General features: G+C 51.2%; 4 protein-coding genes and 1 non-coding gene across 5 annotated transcripts; 3 read left to right on the top strand and 2 right to left on the bottom strand.

The window, feature by feature from the left end:
* Positions 1 to 1166: 1166 nt before the first annotated feature.
* On the top strand, positions 1167 to 4443 carry SPSK_00396 (argonaute; the record flags this gene model as incomplete). Its single annotated transcript, XM_016727365.1, has 4 exons — positions 1167 to 1535; positions 1573 to 1695; positions 1769 to 1893; positions 1971 to 4443. 4 exons carry the CDS (start codon positions 1167 to 1169, stop codon positions 4441 to 4443), a joined length of 3090 nt encoding a protein of 1029 aa, XP_016582621.1.
* Positions 4444 to 5414: 971 nt separating this feature from the next.
* Positions 5415 to 5488, bottom strand: SPSK_11298. Its single transcript has one exon. It is a non-coding gene; the product is annotated as a tRNA-Lys (tRNA).
* A 598-nt stretch (positions 5489 to 6086) lies between these two features.
* On the bottom strand, positions 6087 to 11162 carry SPSK_00370 (ABC multidrug transporter; the record flags this gene model as incomplete). Its single annotated transcript, XM_016727339.1, has 5 exons — positions 6087 to 8197; positions 8259 to 9128; positions 9208 to 9441; positions 9534 to 10905; positions 11016 to 11162. 5 exons carry the CDS (start codon positions 11160 to 11162, stop codon positions 6087 to 6089), a joined length of 4734 nt encoding a protein of 1577 aa, XP_016582620.1.
* A 466-nt stretch (positions 11163 to 11628) lies between these two features.
* On the top strand, positions 11629 to 13226 carry SPSK_00504 (MFS transporter; the record flags this gene model as incomplete). Its single annotated transcript, XM_016727472.1, has 2 exons — positions 11629 to 12693; positions 12753 to 13226. The coding sequence occupies 2 exons, from the start codon at positions 11629 to 11631 to the stop codon at positions 13224 to 13226; spliced, it is 1539 nt and encodes a 512-aa protein (XP_016582619.1).
* Positions 13227 to 17651: 4425 nt separating this feature from the next.
* On the top strand, positions 17652 to 19277 carry SPSK_00499 (uncharacterized protein; the record flags this gene model as incomplete). The annotated part of the gene is made up of 2 exons (XM_016727467.1): positions 17652 to 19154; positions 19242 to 19277. 2 exons carry the CDS (start codon positions 17652 to 17654, stop codon positions 19275 to 19277), a joined length of 1539 nt encoding a protein of 512 aa, XP_016582618.1.
* Positions 19278 to 19520: the final 243 nt, after the last annotated feature.

The following is a 19520-nucleotide window of genomic DNA, read 5'->3' as shown; positions in this document are numbered from 1 at the left end:
CCGCGTCTTCTTTTCGAGAGTTTTTTTTCTTCTTTCTTCTCTTCTTTCTTTTTCTCCACTCTCTCCTCCTCCTGTCTCTCTACTCACCAGAGACAGTGTTGGTCGTTTGTTATCACCACTGCATCTCCCCTGCTCTACTGTCAAATCCTGGTCACCAGGATCGAATCAGCTTGACCAGGACCAGCTTGCCTTTGCGTTGTTGTCCGCATTGACTGTCTTTGTTGTTGTTCCTCTCTTTGTTTTCTCTGTTGCCTCTCAAATACATCATCACCTTCTGCGCGCTTCGGTGGTGTTGTCTTACGCCCCGGTGCTGACTTATTTGTTTGCTTCCCACTCACCGTACCGGCGTCTGCCACAGCAAGCTCTTGTCACATTGGTATTGAATAATGCCAATACTCGCGTCTAAATCTCCAAATATCAATCACATTCAAATCTACTTCAGATTTGCGCTGGTACGTTTATCATTTGATGTTCATAACGACATCACATACACCCGATCACCACATCACCACTCAGCGACTATATGGCCCTCACCTTGTCATCCCTTTGAACACCACCTCTGCGTCGTCTCCCGCCTCACTTCTATCATCTCATATCTTTCTCTACATGTGACAGCATTTGTTTGCCAGTCTCTCTGTTTGTCACGCCGATCAGTGTTCGTCACCTTACCCACGACTTCTCCTCCCACGACTATAAATATCTTCCCTCAGCCCAGTCCCTACCTACTTTCCATCTCACTCCCTCTCTCCCTCCCTCACTCCCTCCATCTCTCTCTCTCTCTCTCTCTCCTTTTTCTTCAACAGCCTCTTGAATCCGACCAAACGCATCCCTTCTCTCTCTTCTACGCACTTGAAAAAGCCACTGAGTTTTCCAGATCTTACTTGCACCGCGTCCTCGGCCTCTATACGCACCTCTCGATACCTCTCCTCAGAACCTGCAGCCCAGTACTGTTACTCCCCCTTCGTACAATTTTATCCCTCTAACACAGTTAAGCAGAGGGCATTGTGCGTCGCTTGAATTGATGCAAAGTATGTTTACTGCAAACCCGTGTCGCTGTCCTATTTCAGGTTGACATCGCATTGGCAACTCGAAGTAAAGCAACATCATGAGATACGAGAGCTAACCAACCCTTGTTTTATGTTGGCAGCCTGCTTTTTCCTTTGACAATGACAGGTCGTCCTCCGCAACAGGGCGGACCGCCACCCGGTGGCCAACGCCGCCTCTCGCAGGGTTCCCAGAGCGGTGGACCTCCTCGCGGGATGGCTCACCAACGTGGCACGTCGCAGTCTTCCCAACAGGGGCGCCCCCCCAACCTAGATGTTTCCCAGCAAATCCCGTCGGGCTCGCCTGGTCCGTCTAGCCCCCGAGGGGCGCCGAACCCGTTTGGACCCGGTTTGGGTTTTGATCCCGCCCGCAACAAGATAGAAGAAGCGAAGCGCCGGGAAAAGGTAGTTCCCAACCGGATGGACCTGCCGCCTGAGGCGTACAGCATGGCACGTTTATTTCCTGTTTCCCTTCTTTTTTCTCCTGCCTCAGTTCATATACATACTAACCAACATATTCTCTTTATAGGATGGCAAGAAGCCACTCTTTGCTGCCCGCCCGGGCTACAACGAGAAGGACAAGCCTCTCAACATTCGGGTGAACCAATACCGAGTGGAACAGACCAACAGTGTCACTGTGTACCAATACGCTGTAAGATAGAACTTTCCAATTGCCGAGGCTGACATCGAAAACAAAATTCATATCTCTAACGCACCCCGAATAGGTGTCGCTGGTTCCTGAGCCACCCAAGGCCATCGTCTACAAGAAGTGCTGGGCGTCTCATGCTGTCCAAAAGCAACTCGAGCGACAGCCCCAGGTCTGGCTCTACGACGGGCGAAGCTTGGCCTGGTACGTCCATATTCTTCCACTTTCTTTATATTTCATTCCTACTTGGAGACCAGTCCTCCTAACATTACATTTCACAGGTCTATCTGCAACCAGCCTGGCCCCGTCAAGATTGCGATTGACCTGGATGCCGAGGCCGGCAAGACAACCCGCCCGGGGCATCCTAATCAGTATATCATGCTGATTAGGCAGACAAGTGCCATCTACCTGGACAGTCTGATGTCGTACTTGCGTGGGAAGAGCGGGTGGGATACTCACATCTTGGAGTGCATGAACTTTTTCGATCACGCCCTCCGTCAGAAGCCGTCGCAGTCTATGACTGCTATCCGTCGTAATTTTTATCACCCGCAGTCGCCGAAGCGCGATCTCGATGGCACCATCTATGCCGCAAAGGGCATTTACGCAGCGTTCCGGCTCTCTGAGTCGGTTCGCACGGGTGGCAGCGGTCTCGGTATTAACGTGGACGTTGCCAACACCACGTTTTGGAAGGATCAAACTCTTGACAAGCTTGTCATGAACCTGATCAACATTTCCAGCGACAAGTGGAACGTTCGCACTGCCACAGAGGCCGCGCAGCTTTTGCGGCCCATCCAGTGGCACCTGAACACCAAGCTCAAAGAGCCGACCATGTCCGACGCCTTCAAGGTCATGCGTCGCCTCCACAAGCTGCGCTTCAAGGTCTTTCACCGGGGCAAGACTAACGACTCTAAGATTTACACAATCGCCCGATTTGCCTGGCACCAGAGATTCATGTTTGAGGGTGCGACGTCTGAGACCTACACGTTCACGCTTCGTAAAACTGGAGAGACTCGGACAGTCTACGACCACTATCTCAAACAATACGACGTCCCACTTCAGTACCCGAAGTACCCAGTCATTGAAACAACACGTGACGGGGCGTTTCCTCTCGAAGTCTGCCATATCCTGCCCTGGCAGCGCTACAACTTCAAGCTGAATGGGCAGCAGACGTCCGACATGATCAAGTTCGCTGTTACGCGGCCCGCTGAGCGTGCCAAAAGCATCATGGAAAACGTGAAGCGACTTGGTTGGGACTCTGACGAGTATCTGCGCGAGTTTGGCATCCGTGTCAACCCCGACATGTCCAAGGTGCAGGCCCGCCTCCTCAAGCCGCCTGTTGTGAGCTACAAGAACGGCAACGCCACCCCTGGCACAAGCGGACGGTGGGATCTCCGTTCGAAACTGTTCTACATCAACAACAAAGGCCGGGAGTTGCGTTCGTGGGGAGTTGCTGTGGTGGACAATTGTATGGACTTTCCAGCCGTTCAGAACTTCATCCGCGTCTTTACCAAGACCTTCAAGGATCACGGTGGCCTTGTCGAGAAGAACCCACACTTGATGAAATTTCCCCGCGGCAAAGATCTGGGTGACGCGTACCAAGAGGCGTACGATGCCACGACAAATGCCAACGGCGGAGAGGATCCGGTCATCATGTTTTGGATTCTGCCTTCCAAAAACTCCTTTCCGTATTACCGCTTGAAGAAAAACGGCGAGTGTCGCTACGGCATGGTTTCTCAGATGCTGAATGCAGCGCATGTTGCCAAAGCCCAGCCCCAGTACTGTTCCAATGTTTCGATGAAGGTCAACGCCAAGCTCGGTGGTACCACCTGCCGCGTTCCGGCAGAGGGCGGATCTCCTTCTGCGCCGGCATTTTTCAACCAGCCTACCATGATCATTGGTCTTGATGTGTCGCACGGCTCAACCAACATGAAAGGCGAGCTGGAGCCCTCCATGGCCGCCATGGCCGTGTCGTGGGACAAGGACGCCGCCAAGTACTCGGCATTTTGTCAGACCAATGGCTACCGCCAAGAGATTGTGAATCCAGTTCGGATGACCAGCATGTTTGAAAAGGCACTTCGGAAGTGGACCGAAACGCTCAACTGCAAGATGCCTGCACATGTGTTCTACTTCCGTGACGGTGTCAGCGAGGGGCAGTTTATACAAGTGATGGACTTTGAAGTTGCCCAATTAAAGGAAATCTTCCAGAAGCGTTGTGGTCGCGTGCCGAAGTTCACCGTTATTGTGGCCACGAAGCGTCACCACATCCGCTTCTTCCCAGAGCCCAGCTCTGCCGACCGCAATGGCAACCCACTGCCTGGTACCCTGGTGGAAAAGGAAGTGACCCACCCTTTCCACTACGACTTCTACCTATGCTCGCACACTGCCATCCAAGGCACTGCACGCCCAGTTCATTACCACGTTATCCACGACGAGGTCAAGATGCCACCCCATCTTTTGCAAAAAATGATCTACCAGCAGTGCTACCAGTATGCGCGCTCGACAACCCCGGTGTCTCTACACCCGGCGGTTTACTATGCTCATATAGCTGGTGACCGTGCTCGGGCTCATGAAAACGTTGAATCGGATCGCAAGGACCCGGAGCTCATCAAGAAATCGGTGGAGAACTGGACGGCGAAGAAGTCCTCGGGAAGCATCACGCATCCGACGGAGTCTCTTCCACTTCTGCCATTCGGTGCCAAGGAGTCCCATGAGAAGAATCGCAACTTCACGCCGTGGACGATGTGGTTCATCTAAGACACTATTTGTGGGTGCTCAGTTCTCTACGCCGTTGACTAGGAATGCGGGTTTGCAAAGGCAGCGCTTTTAAAGGCCGTGGTTCTTGAGATTCGATGATTTTTCAACGACAGCATTGTTTCTGTACTGTTATATGCCTTGTTTTCTTTGTTCAAGTTAGTCGCACGAAGAAGGAGCTGAGATGCTGTTGTCTGCAAGCACCTGCAAGAAGCCAGAGCACAGGACGTGATGGATCTCACGAGAGATGTGCAAGCAGTGTGCTGCAGTTGGTGGTCGTTGCGCTTGCGTTTGCTTTTATATCTTATTTAGAGGATCTCCGTGCTGTCGAGACGAGATGCCATTACAGATAGTTATATGAAAAACTTGAGTTCTACTCCAAAGAAAGGACAAAGAAGCCAGCAGGTGACAAAAACCGTAGCATGCCGCCACATCGACTCAAGTTGCAAGTCGTTGGTGATCCGCGCGCTGCAGGTGCGATTTCACGGCTTCTTAGCTAAGACGTATCGATGTTTACTTGTAACGGCGATCGCCAACTTTCTACCAAGCCCCTACGTTTGTCGCTTTGATTGCTCGTGGCTACTTTTTCGTATGTATGCCTCTTCTCAGGTAGTCTGCTCATTTGACCTCCTAAGATCTCTATATCCTTCCGACACCATTCATGTGCCTTTTCTTTAAGCATGTTTTTCTATTTCAGCTACGCAATCTCACGTTGATGACTGAACTTAAATTTGGACTTAACTTATTTTATTGCAACTTGAATTTCTGAACGTTGAAATGGCGGCGTTTTAAGTTAAAAACGCCAATTTCACACGTACATTGGAATACAATTTTTCTAAAATTGGAAATAAAAGCAGGATAAAAGAAAGAAAAAAAATAAAAAATAAGAACAAGTTGTTGGTACTAAACGGAAAACAAAAAGCAAAAGAAGTGAAAATCGACAGTTAAAATAGTAATCGATAACACTGGATATTTACCCGATACGGGGGTCGAACCCGTAACCTCAAGATTAAAAGTCTTGCGCGCTAGCCAATTGCGCCAATCGGGTCGTATTGTAATCGCATACGCAGACTATTTCATGTTATCAAGGGAGGTCTGAAAAGTAAACTTAGTCTTTCTGCGACCGCGACAATGCGCAAATGGCAAATCCATGCATACAATCCATCAATAGACGTTTCCAGATATAGGATGCCCTTTCATTTAAAATAGTACAGTCGCCGGGCTTCCGTACCATTTATTTTTAATTCTGGAAATTAAACCTTTCCATTTTAGGCGTCATCCGCCAATTGGGAACCACCGCTGGAGTGCTGCTCGGAACCACTGATTGATATCACGATATATGTACAGTTTACAAACACCAAATTGTAAAGACTGGTTTGTTTTGTTATTTTCTATAGATATTTCAGGTGGCGGGGTGGGCAGTGTAGTGTAAGTGACAAGCATGTCCAGAACACGCCACTGTTATTTATCAATGTAAGCGGTTGTCATGATCTTCATACAATGAGAAAAATAGACTGGCAGGAAGTCTCGCCTTCATGCTACAAATGACTCCTACTCGACCCCACATTCTAATTCACTCATCATTGCGGTGTACCAAGGGGGCAGCTCGCTCTAGTTATGCCCACCAATTCCAAAACGAAACCATCTCAACCACTCCGAGCTTTTAGCCCGGCAAACAGTTCACAGCGTTGCACGAGTTCCGCTGGTGTGCCAAAATCAACCACCATTCCGTTGTCTAGCACCAAGGCGCGGTCATAATCCATCACAGCCTCGAGTCGATGGTTGATAGCAATCAAAGTCTTGCCAACAAGCCGTGTCTTGATGAGGTTCTCCATCTTTTCCTCTGTATCCTTGTCCACACTGCTTGTCGCCTCGTCCAGCAGCACGATGCCACCCCTGTTCCCGCCTTGGGCGCCCTCGCGTCTCTCAACATCGAGAATGACTCGGGCAACGCTTAGCAGTTGCTCTTCGCCTACCGAGAACTTGAAGTTTCCCTTGCTGGCTGTCAGCCCGCCAGGTGTGTTCATCACCATATCCAGAACGCCGCATTCGCGGAGGACCTGGACAATATGTTCGTCAGAGAAGGCCGCATGGGGATCGATCCACTGACGCAGCGTATCAAAGCCAAGGTGTGGAGTGTCCTGGGAAATAATGTAAAAGCTTTTGCGGAGCTTCTCTAAGGACATGTTGGTGTGTCTAAAACCGTTGATAAAGACAGACCCAACCGGGATGTTGACCATGCGTAGCAACGCGAGATGCATCGTTGACTTGCCTGAGCCAGTCTTGCCGCAGATTGCGACGCGTTCGCCGGCGCGGATATCAAGCGTGACGCCCCGAAGGCTCCAGTGCTGGCCCTGCCGGGGGCGACCGTTTTCGTCCTGGGCAGTAACTGGGTCCACGTCGTCGGTAATAATGTCATCGTATGTTGCCCACACATTCTCAAATCGAATGGTGCCAACACCGGGATCCTGGATTGCTGGGGGCTGCTGACTACCCCCTGCGGCGACGTCTTCTTCAATGGCAGTTTGGCGTTGGAAAAGACTGATGCGTGCAATAGCACCAAGCGACGTTTCGAGGCCTGTCCAGGCCGTCACAAACTGTGTGATTGTCTCGCCAAAGGTGACGGCGTTGAGGAAGGCAACACCAACGGCGCCAGGGCTGATCCTGGATTTCGAGGAACTCTTCAAAGCGACTGACGTGCCCAAGACAACCACCACGAGCCCAGCAACGCTCAAGTTCAGCACCAGTTGCAGCCACCGCTGCACTGCATACAATAAATACAGTGGTTCTTGGGAGCGGTCCATCTTGTCGTCAAACCTGTTTCTTGTCTTGTCCACCCAGACTGGGCCATGTGCGCGGATGGTTGAGAGCCCATCACCTGCGCCTGTCTCAGATATCTTGGTAACGAGGGCAGCCTTGGCTTCCAACTCATGAAGACGAAGCTGTTTCGACGTGCGCAGATAAAAGTGCTGTACAGCATAGAGAAGGATCAGCATGGCAGGCACGACACCGAGGGCAGGCCACGAAGATGCAGAAGCAATCAGTGCCACCTGAATGAGAGCCGTGAAAAACTCGGACGCCGTATTGAAGAGATCCAAGGGTAGCTGCATATCAACCAGCATCAGATCCTGACTAAACCGGTTGAGAGTGGTGCCTGTGTCGATCTGGCTGATGACTGGGAACTGCGCTTTAAAAACGGTCGTAGCAAGTTGTCCGTGGAGGTTTTCGCCAGAACGGGAGACAATATTGAACTGCTGGTGATAAAGCCAAGCGGTGAGAACAAAGAGAGCCAAAACACCGAGTCCAGCGTAGACGCCCAGCCAGTATCCAAGAGGTTTGCTGCTGTCACCTGAGTCCACAGCGTCGGTCCACCACTGGATCCATACGTCGGAGAACTTGAAGCTGATGGCCCAGGAGATAGCACCAAACAAGAAAACCGTCGAGTGTACCCACCCCACGGACTTGAAGTAAACTTTGAACACGGCCAAGTCTCCAAGGAGCTTGTGTGCCATGGCCACTCGCGGCGGCTCTTCTTCCTCGGATGTGTCTTCCTCGTTTTCTGAGAATCGTGGTTTTGGCGCCGCGTTGGTAGCGTTGCTGGCGAGCTCGGGCTGTCCAGTTTCCACAATATCCAGTGATGCAGACGGCTCATCCTCGCTGCCATGGCCTTCATCAGCGACAATATCCAAGGAGATCTTGGACAGGTGCCCGGATTCGTCGATTCGATACGCTTCGTCGGCCAAGCGAGCAATGTTTTCTGCAGATATATTAGCGAAAGGAAGTATTGTGATAGTATATTCTCTCCCTAAGAAACATACCATCATGCGTGCTGTAGATTATGGTTCTGTCAGAGTTCGCATGGCTAAGAAGCATCTCGGAAACATGTCGTCGCGTCTTTCTGTCCAAGGCGCTAAAGCCATCGTCGATGATTAACAGACTACTTTTTGTTGACAGAGCGCGGGCGAGAGCGAGTCTCTGACGCTGGCCACCACTTAGCATAACCCCGCCGGTGCCAATGGCTCCCGACGTAAAGGTGGGCAGCTGGATGATGTCGTCGAGCATGCAGTTCGAAGCAATCTCACGGTAGAAATCAGAGTTGAACGTCTCACTGCCGTACTGCGTCAGGTTTCGCTTGGCAGACATGTTTTCGAGCCATGGCTTTTGACTGCAGTAGGCAAGGGATGTAGTCGGAGACAGCGAAAGTACTCCGTGGGTTTTGTACACCTCGCCAATTATGCCCTTCAAAAGAAGCGTCTTCCCACTGCCAACGGGCCCAACAATCGCAGTCTTTGATCCTTTCTGGACTTCAAGATTAATGTTTGTGAGAACAGGAGTGTCGGACTCATTCCATGCGAGTGACACATCCTGTAGTGAGACAATCGGTGCGTCGGCGCTGCTGATAGCTGTCTTTTCAGCAAAGGGGCCGTTGTGTCCATTTCTGAAATCTCTGAAATCGGTTTTTTCTTTCAGCTGAAGGAAGGTATTCAGCCGGCCAAAGCAGCCATGGGCAGCACCGAGACTGGGCAGTACCTGGAAAAGTTGGACCAAGGGCGAAGACAAAAGGGCAATAATGACCAAGGATGTGAAAATGGTGGATATGCTAAAGTCTTGGTGCCCGCCGCCAGACGTCCCAACACCGACGTAAACGCCCAGAATAAGAGGCGGGGACAGGATCATAGTGCAGTATGCTGTGAACCAATTCAAATCAGTTACGGTTTTGCGTCCGGACAAAGGTAAGCTTCATAGAATTACAAAATTTGAACTTACACAAGAAGCAGGATATAATAATGATCCAGCGAAAAGGAGCCGAGTCCTTTATTTCCGCCGCCCGTAACTTGTTCAGCATGTCATATGCCACATCGTCTTGAGAGGTCATTTTAATACCCTTGAGGCTGTCCAGCATGTGCTTTGTGCTCTTCAGGCGATTCTGTGTGGCGGCAAGCCACTGCTGCTGCCGCGCACCCATCTGCTTCACACTCTGTGTAGAAGCCAAACCGGCGACTGTCGCTGTCAGTACAAAGGTTCACTATCGGCACAGACGTGTTCTTTCATTTCGATTCTTTTCTTTTTTTTTGTTTTTTTTTCTAACTCACTTGCAGCAACTCCAAGCATGACGAGGCACGACGGTCCAAGCTGCCGATAGAGCAGCCACGTCGCTAGGCCAGTTTCGATTGTGCCAGCCCACACCTCGTGGCCGCGGGCACAGGCGCGCATGATCCGTTCCACGTCGTTGACCACAAGCGTCGTAGCCTTGGACTCTATGTCATCACCCTCGGGCAGCTTCATCAACTTGTCGAAAACAACACCTGTGAGTCCGCCACGAATCATTATGGAACACCGGTAGGCCTGGTGCCAGTACCAGCTGGTGGCCGCCGCAATACCAACGTATGTAAGAGCGGTAGCGCCGATGAGTCCATATCCATAATTGCGCGAGGCGGGCTGGTTTGGGTCTGTCTCTGACTGCAGGTAGGTCAAAGCCGCCTTTGCGAGGAATGGCTGTGTAAAAGAAAAGGCTGTAACAGCGAGTCTGGCGATGATAGGGCCGGCCAGGAGATTGCCGAGCGACGAAAATGTGAGAACAATAAGACGATTTGTTGATACGCTGGCCGCGCTCTTGTTCTCCTTGTTTACATACTGGTCGCGAACGCGCTGGAATTTGGGACGGAGGCGCACGGAGAGCAAGCGATCGTCAATAGGACCAAAATCAGTCGCCTGGAGGGCGTTACGGTAACCGACCAACAGCAGGCTGTTCAGCCAGTGGAAAACAGTGCGGCTGATAGGCCCGGCCAGGATTTCGGCGGGGACCTGTTCATTTTCGCGGAGCAAAATAAGAAGCTCTTTCTTGCCTTTTGTCTCCAGGTAGAGAAGCACAACTCGAATTGCAACGGTGACGGTCAGTGCGATGGCCAGCCCAATCTCTGCGCCGTTGGTAGAGCCGCTTGCTCTGGCGACGAGCCAGGACGTGCGCGTCCTTGTGGAATCAAAGAGGGATGTCAAGACGAGGAAAATCGACAAGAGCGCTGAAGGCCGGCGCGATGTAAAGTGCTCGATATGCGAGACCAGTGGCAGAAAGATGCTTGTCACAACGAGCGAGACAACAGCACTGGGAATCGATGTAGTTGTCTTGTTGGGTGCCCGCGCCTGGAAAACAAGGACAGCGACTTGGGCTGCTGTCAATGCCGCAATGGAACAAAGCTTCAGCGGGTAGAGACGTCCACTGCGCACCAAGGCAGGCGACTTGTGTCGATATGCAATGACGACAATGGCGCTGGCCAACAGAGCAAACGTGCCAGCAGGGATGATTGTGAGCACGGCCTCTTCGAAGAGAACTGTAAAATCGAACTCTCGACGGCAAGACGCGACAGCTGGGCCGAAAAGCGTATCGGCCGCGAAGCCGCACAGAGATGGGTCCATAACAGAGGTATGTCGATGTCTGTTGATTGTGTCGCTCGTGTGTCTTAGTGCCTGGACCAGAGTAAGCTTAAACCGAGTAGAAAGTGAAAAGAATGAGCGCGACACTGGGTATTTCTCTCCGAAACGACATGCTACACACAGTCGATCAATGCAGTGATTACCCGACGGATGCGGCTTGGGTCAGCCAAAGCGACAACGGTGGCAGAGATGCGTCCAAAAGTACGGTTCCGGGCCAAGCCTGAAGAGGAAGGAGACTGGCCCGCAATCATGGCGTGCTGCATGCTGATAGCCTTTGCTATGAGCAACATTGTTGATTTCTTAACCAGGCTGGGACAACGAACGAAGCCTTTTGCATTTCGATATTAGCATGGCCATTCAGGGGTTCGATTAGCTGCCATTGCGTGATGGTGTTGTGTCAGGTTGGACAGTCGTAAGCAGCGGGTCTAAAGCCCATGCTCCGTGTTCCCGAACCTGCTGCCTGGGAATTTATTGCCGACAAGGAGTATGCCGCACCGTTGATAGCGTCTCGCGAAGGTGCAATGCTCAAGATTTAGAAAAGTACGCGTCAACAACTTTTTTTTTTTTTGTTTTCGCCGGCGATCACTTATTGCGATGACTGCATAGTTGTTGTAGGGCGGGAAGGTCCGATCAATAAGAGACTGGACACCGTACGTTCAATCAACGTGTGGTCTCGTGTGGCCTTTGCCAGGAAAGAGCGACCCGGAACGCCCCTACGCCCTTACATTTTAGGGCAAGAACGTACGACGACGCGACATGGCAAGCACCACCCACGAAGAAACGCCCTTGCTGGCCGATGACCGCATCGACAGCGATGTTGATGCTGGCCTTGCGAGACCGGGCGCGGGCACAGACGATGATGAAAATGCCGTCGCAGGTTCTGTTACAGCAGCCCACCGCCGTCGAGTGATGATTGTGATCTTTGCACAGGTCATTATGATCGACTTCGCCGCCTTCTTCCTGGACGTGCCCCAGACAAGCATCCTCGAACGCATTATCTGCGACCGGTACTACAACACTGACGGCGCAAAGAGCGGTGCTGACGACGGCACAATTAGTGTACTGCCGGACTGCACAGCCGGACCTGTCCAGACGGAGCTTGCGACCATCACCCAGATGCTCAACACATTCAACCGTCTGCCAGGTCTCTTTGTGGCCATCCCTCTGGGCATGGCAGCCGATCGCTATGGTCGACGTCCCATCATTATTCTAGTCCTTGTCGGTGCGCTGCTTCAGGACGCCATGGCCAAGGTCGTGCTGTGGCGTCCAGACCTGTTTGCGCCGCGCCTCATATGGCTGTCCTCCTTGGCCGGCTTTGTTGGTGGCAGCGATGCGGTGGCGTCCTCCGTGGTCTATCTCGTGGTGGCAGATGTGGTCTCGCCACAGGAGCGTGCGCAGGTGTTCTTTGCCTTGACGGCCTGCCAGAAGATTGGAGAGATTGCCGGCACGCCGCTGAGCTCACTTTTGATGTACACGTTCAGCCCCTGGACGCCATATTTCCTGTCCACAGCACTTACACTGCTCGCATTTGCAGTTTTGCTGCTCTACCTCCCAGAAACACTGCAGAAGACCAAAACTGTACAATCAGTGGAGGCCTCGGATGCAGACGAGGAAGCGGAGGAAGCGACCCACGACGCGTCAGCACGTACGGAATCGGTACCCCGTGCGATTGTGCGCAAGTTCCGGCCTCTGTTGAAGACCAATATTGTTGCTGTCATATTGGCCTTCTTTGTGTCGGCACTCGGGCGACAGGCAACCAGCTTCTTGCTGCAATACATCCATCAGCGATTCAACTGGACATACGAAAAGGTAGACAAGCAAGTCAGCCGTGCAAAACAATGAAATACACACGTGGTGCCGTTTTTGCTAACAGCCATTAGGCAAGCATCCTGGTCACGCTTCGCGCAGCAGTGGACCTCGCACTGCTGTCCGTTGGCCTTCCGCTTTTCAATCGAATTCTCGTCCAGCGTTATACGCAGAACGTATATGCCAAGGACCTTTTGATCAGCCGTATGTCTGCTGCCTTCTTTTCCGTTGGCTCGCTAGCCATTGCGCTCGCACCAATCGTGCCTCTGGTGGCCCTCGGTATTATTATATTTGCGCTTGGCTCAGGTTTTCCTCCCGCAGCACGGAGTCTGGCCACCTCCTTTGTTCGACAAGACGAGGCTGGTCTACTGTACACGGCGTTGGCCCTGGCACAGACAATCGGTGGGCTTACGGCTGGGCCGCTTCTTGCGTTCTCATTCGAATGGAGCGTCAACCATCTCGGTCACGACTGGACGGGCATCCCCTTTGTCCTTGTTGCCGGTTTGTTTGCATTTGCATTCATGGCTCTCACGTTTGTACGAATATAAGCAAACATGTGTTCTCCTTGTGTACTCGTATCCGTACTAGAGACGTTAGTTATTATCAAAGAAGGCCGTCGACTGGGAAAAATAGAAGGAATAGCCTTGTTTTACAGATTAAAGCGAATATGTGCTGTTCTGGCCATCGAATCTGGCGGAACGGCCGCCGGCTTTTGCCGATTCAGCAGCGGCGAGAGTCACATATGGTACAATGTACATAATACAAGGCTTTCACAAGTCCAATTTAACGCCAATAAAAATAGGCGCCCCTTTTCACGGACTTCACCTGGTCATTATTTATTAGTCGTAACCCGTCCTTTTAAGACCTTGTTATGTATTATTTTAAGGGGTTTTAACAAGAAGGATGTACCGCGATCTTACCCGGTAAGAGATTGAAGGATGCGACGGTTTGTCTTCGAGGCGTTGTAAAACGGACTTTGAGGTTGTAAATTGTATCCTTGATCATCTCATCATATTCCCCAAGCACTTGAGGGAGATTGTCATCTAGATTACCGCAGAAGATGCGATCTCAACTTTCTGCCTAGAATAGGTAGGGGTCTGCTAGACCAGATTTGTGCAACTGCCTATATTACGCGGACCTGTATTTACGTCTATTTTGGGATTTACCCTCTGTCTAGAGGTAGACATAGTTGAGAGAATGAACGGCTTCAAAATTGGCAATCTTGCTGAACAGTACAAGTCATTTGACCAAACGAGGGACGCGGAGAGGTAGAGTTGGATGAAAGCAGTTAACGCGTCGGAGACCATTGCTGCAATATCAAAATATTTACATGCGGGGACGCACCAGTCGCATCACGCCTCCGTGATATATTCCCATCCTCAAGTAAGCATGCCACTCCCATACTTTTTGTTGCTAGAGCTAAGGATAAAAAGAGAAAAACATCATAGGCTCTCAAATAGGGCAGCCCGCATTCCGTTCGCATGGGTGAATGAGACATGGCAGCGAGAGACAACTCTCTGAGAATTTTGACGAGCCAGTCGCATCTCAGTCTCATCAAAATAGACAGGAGAACTGGGGCTCGGTCTTGAAATTGGACCTCCACTCAAAGAGTAACAGACCGTGTATGTCAAGCTTCGTATCGAAGTCACCTTTTCAGCTCACGTAACTCCTTTTATGTTGCGGGTACACTGTTCCACCAAGTTGTTTGGTAGCTCTCTTGGTTATCCTTAATCTATAAAATATTGTACGGCCCTGAATGAAGCTCAGACCTACTCCCGATATATCGATATCCCTACTGCGGGATGCACTTGCATTTAAATATACTTTTAGAACCAAACTAACCGACGACGCCTTATTTAACGTGCTTTTCTTTTTTTCTTTTTTTCTTTGTTTTTGTTTGCAAAATCATAATCCCAAGTCCCTGCCGCCAAACAGAGTTCTTCATGAGGGTCACACTGGAGCTTTACATCCGAACCTCCTTGTTGCAGTCTGGGGCTGAGGTCAAAATGCATCCCCACCTGGGCCTTTTTTTCTCTCTCGAATTCTCCCACTCCACGTATCAAGCTCCTGGTTTGCTAGTCGCTTTTAGGATGCGGGTCACAGACGAGCCTCGGCTTGGTTCAAGAGCACAGGGGCCAAGAAAATTTCCGGCGAGCCAAAACGGACATGGGCAATTGGGAAGGATGCCAAGATAAACAAACGCCCAGACTGAAAGGGAGCGAACACGCGGATGCCATTGGCTTACGATATGCATGACGAAGTCCGGCCAATTTGTATTGGAATGTCCGTCATCGATGCTAGCAGTTGTCTACGACTTTCCTGCGACTTACAATTGTTCTTGCCGATTTGCGCCAAGCCTTTCCCCCGCAACCACGGAGTAGAGAGGAGGCAAGGGCATCAACGCTAAGACAACGACTGCTGCGGAATGAAAAGAGTGCGGGGAATGTGGAGAGATGCGCAGGATGGGCAATGAAGATGCAGCGGTAGTCCCACAAGGATCTAGACTCAACCCTGTAATCCTCCTCGGCATGAGCGCGTGTCATTCATTCGCAGTCTCATCCCTCTCCTTCTTCCGCTCTTTGATATCTTCCCAAGTTCTTTTCAAAATTCGTTTCGGGTGCCTTTATGAGACCTCTCGATGCTAACCGTTACTTTTTTTTTTTTTTTTTTTTACTAATTTTCCCAGTACTTGTATTTTAACTTTAATAAGATACGATAAAAGAGATTCGCACAAGCATTCGCAAAGCACAGTCAGGTCACGAACACGAAACAAAGAAAGGCGCGACTTGCAAATGAAGGGCAGAGACTTGGAAACAACCACGCGCCAGATATGCACGCCGTAACACTACAGACACAGACACAATTGCAATTTTGGTACTTAACTGGCAGCGACCTAGTCACCGGCCTTGGCCACTTGATCGGGGATCGCCTCGAGCACTTAAGAGGGGAAGGAGAGGGGAAAAGTTGCTTCCCCGGGAGTTGCCCGAAGTGGAAAGGTCACGTACAGGAGAAATGTTGGGGGAGGAACGAGAACAAGATCAAACTCACGACGTACTTCGTACAACGTACGATGCATTATTCCTCATAGGAGACGACGAAAGAGCGGAAAGTAGTTGAGTGACGGTAGTAGAGTCGGGGCCGTGCAGCCACCACCTTTTGTCTTTCCGTTGGCTCGAGAATCAAGGACTGTCGAAATTATGCACGAAGCAGTTTGTTGCCCCTTCACAGTTTGCCCTCCTTGGTGTTAGGCGGACGCTCCCTCTCCTGGCATGAACAATAAACGACTGTTGTCTGTTGTATCGTATAGACTTTTGCCATAGGACTTTCCCTCCATCGTATCGTCCCCATTTTTCAACGTTTGGGTGTTTCCTTTTACTCTTGATAACACCGATAACACGTCACCGCGAAGCATTACTGCCCCCCACGTGTGTCTTTGTTCATTTTTGTTTCTTTGCCTCTCTCTCTTGGTACACCGCTTGTTAGTCGTCTTCATTCAAACATAGCATCCCCACATTATGTTTTCTTGGCAAAGACCTAACATGTGTTGAAGCATGTGTCCCCCCAATGTAATTTGTCTACTTTTCACATTGCTGGTTGATCGTTTTTGCCTCTTCCACATAAACCATGATGACCTGCCGCGCTTCTAGAAATCAGAACGCAGCATGAAAGTTGTCTTGCCGTCATTGTATAACCCTCACTTTCCATCCTATCTAATGTGCCGCCATGACCTCCACTATAATGCCCGTTGCACCAGATGACATCGTACGTGCAGTAGACGAGTTGGCCAAAAAAGACTATATTAAAAGCAATGGAAATAAAAATAGCGACGGCCTACTTCGTTCCCCCGTGTTTGGAGAATTAGACAAAGAAGGGCGATTGCATGCATGAAGAGCAACGTATCTGTCCTACTTTCCCACATGCCACAGACCACTTGTACCTCGCCACTCGCATTCCCCTCACATTCATATCTTGGCACACGAGTGTGCCCAGGCCCATCGTTCGTCGTGCTTGTACTTTTTACCTTTGTCGTGGCTTTATTTCCCGTTTTGGTTAACTATCTACTCTCCAACCATCTCTGAAGATCGGCAGCTAGCCCAAGTCATACTAAGTGCTGCCAAGACCTGCAGTGACCAGCAGTGACCACTTGCCAAGATATCCCGGATTGTCCCAGCATCCTCAAATGATGCCGCGTCTCCAGATAGACGAGACAGCTACCATGATATTGCTAGACTACCCCAGCACCAGTCCCCACGAATTGGCGTGCATATCCCCTTGACATGACTGCTTGTGCCCCTCGTTCCGTATGATGACGGGATTCGCTGGACATCCTGTTTTTTGATCGATGTATCGTACCTGTTCTACCGTCAACTGTTCTTCGATGCTGCAGTATGTGACGCCGTTAAACAAAGACACATTTGATCTTCTGTGTCTGATTTTGATTCGGTATCTTTCCTTTTTTTGACACTATCATACACCATACACCACGGTTGCTCCTTCGCCCCTATGTGACATCTCACAACTTGCACCCTCTTCTGTCACCCTCTTTCCCTCTTTCATTGCATGTCACCAGTCTTCGTTCTTCCCGTTGTTCTCATCCTTCCCAGCATATCCCCTCGTCATTTCCTCTTTACTGTCCCCATCCTGCACACCCCTCCTTTTCTGTTTCTTTTAGGAGTGTAACGCCGTTTCTGCCTCGGTGTCCTCGTACACTTTTCGACCACCTACTGTTCCGGTTTATTCCATTCCCATTGCACATTTATAAAAGCTGCCCTCGCTGTTGTCCTACAGAACAGACCTCCCACTATATCGTCTTCAGCGCCTCTTCCCCCCCCCTCCCTTCTTTCACACTGATCAAGCTGACGTCAGGCCTACTCTTGTGCTTTACAAGTCTCTGGACGTTACGCGTTTTACTTGTTCGCACATCCTCTTGCCCCGGTTCCCAGGCTCACGTTTTTCCTTTTAACCCGCTCAGCATGGCAGGCAGTGACAGTGACAAGATGCCTGCGGGCACTGATGAAGCCTATCGTGTCCAGACAGAGCTCAGCACCAACGCCATGGACGAAAAGGCCATGTCTGGCGGTGACGGGATTAGCAAGGGTGACCGTGACGCCCTGAACGCCGAGATCCTGAACGAGTACTCTCCGAAGGAGCAGCAGCGCATCATGCGGCACATCGACCGCCGTCTCGTTGTGGTGATTGGCTTCATGTACTGCGTGTCGCTCATGGACCGCACGAACCTCGGCGCCGCCAACATTGCAGGCATGGAAACCGACTTGGGCCTCAAAATTGGCACTCGGTACTCGATCATCACGCTCGTCTTCTTTATTCCCTACATCCTGCTACAGCCGCCCTCGACGGTCATTGTCCGCCGCATCGGGCCCCGGATCCACCTTTCCCTCATCACGTTCCTGTGGGGCTGTGTCATGATCGGTATGGGCTTTGTAAAGTCGTGGGGTGTCATGGCAGGCCTGCGCGTCATACTTGGCATCCTCGAGGCGGGCTTCTTCCCCAGCTGCGTGTATCTGCTCAGTACGTGGTACACCCGCTACGAGGTCGGCAAGCGAAACGCGCTGTTTTATCTCCTCGGCTGCGTCGCGTCTGCGTTTGCAGGCGCCCTCGCCGCTGGCATCATGCAGATGGCCGGCATCTCGAACCTGAACGGCTGGCAGTGGATCTTTATCATCCAGGGACTGATCACGGTCGCCATTGCCATTGTTGGTTTCTGGCTTCTGGTGGACTTCCCCGATTCGAAGCGCAAAACGTGGTCTTTCCTGGGCGAGCGCGAGCGCTCCTGGGTGATGGCCCGTGTCCATGCCGACCGTGGCGATGTCACCCTGCCGCCGTTTCATCTTAAAGAGTACCTCAAGTGCGGCCTCGACTGGAAGCTCTGGGCCTACGGCATGATGTTCTTCAACACCACCACAGTGTCCTACGCGCTTGCGTACTTCTTGCCCATCATCTTGGTCGGCAGCATGGGCTTCTCCGTTGTCGAAGCCCAGTGCCTGGTTGCGCCGCCCTATGTCTTTGCCGGCATCGTAATGATCGCCTCGAGCTGGATCGGCGACCGCTACCGCATCCGTGGCCCGCTTGTCGCCTTCAATGCCCTGCTGTGCCTGATTGGCCTGCCCATCGTCGGATTCCATCACAATGCCGGTGTGCGCTACTTTGGCGTGTTTTTGCTGACGGCCGGCGCCAATGCCAACGTGCCGACGGTCATGTCGTACCAGGCCAACAACATTCGCGGCCAGTGGAAGCGGGCGTTTGCGAGTGCGCTGTTTGTCGGCTTCGGCGGTGTCGGCGGCATCTGCGGTAGTCTGGTCTTCCGCTCCCAGGACAGCCCCAAATACCTGCCCGGCATTTACGCTTGCATTGCGGTGTCGCTGTTGACTTTGATTTTGGTGGCCATAGTGAGCATCAGCTCCTACCGCAAGAACAAAAAGGCCGACCGAGGTGAGATTGAGCTGGAGGCCCATGAGGTAAGTTTAATTATTATTTTCAAAAGAAATCGGAGAATGTGACGTGTCTTCGTGTTACTTGTTTACAGCTTGCTAACATTTTGATAGGAGGACTACCAGCCTGGGTTCCGCTACACATACTGAGAGGAATTGGATCCCATTGTCTGAAGCACGCGTCTGCGGTTGCGGAGTGGCAGGGCGGATCGTCTTTGATGTGTAGGAATGACCATATTTGTCGGCAAGGGACACTGTATACACTATTGTAATCAAAATAGTTGGGATATAGTTTTTGCTTGCCGTACACAATTCGAATGCCTAGTTTGCCTTCAAAATTGGGGAAAGTCGCCTTTTGGCTGACTAAATTCTAACTAACACGCTTATACTATG

This window comes from Sporothrix schenckii (genome assembly GCF_000961545.1).
Source record: "Sporothrix schenckii 1099-18 chromosome Unknown Cont49, whole genome shotgun sequence".
Taxonomy (NCBI): domain Eukaryota; kingdom Fungi; phylum Ascomycota; class Sordariomycetes; order Ophiostomatales; family Ophiostomataceae; genus Sporothrix; species Sporothrix schenckii.
The sequence above is the reverse complement of the archived record's forward strand: the minus strand, read 5'-3'. Positions and strand labels throughout refer to the sequence as shown.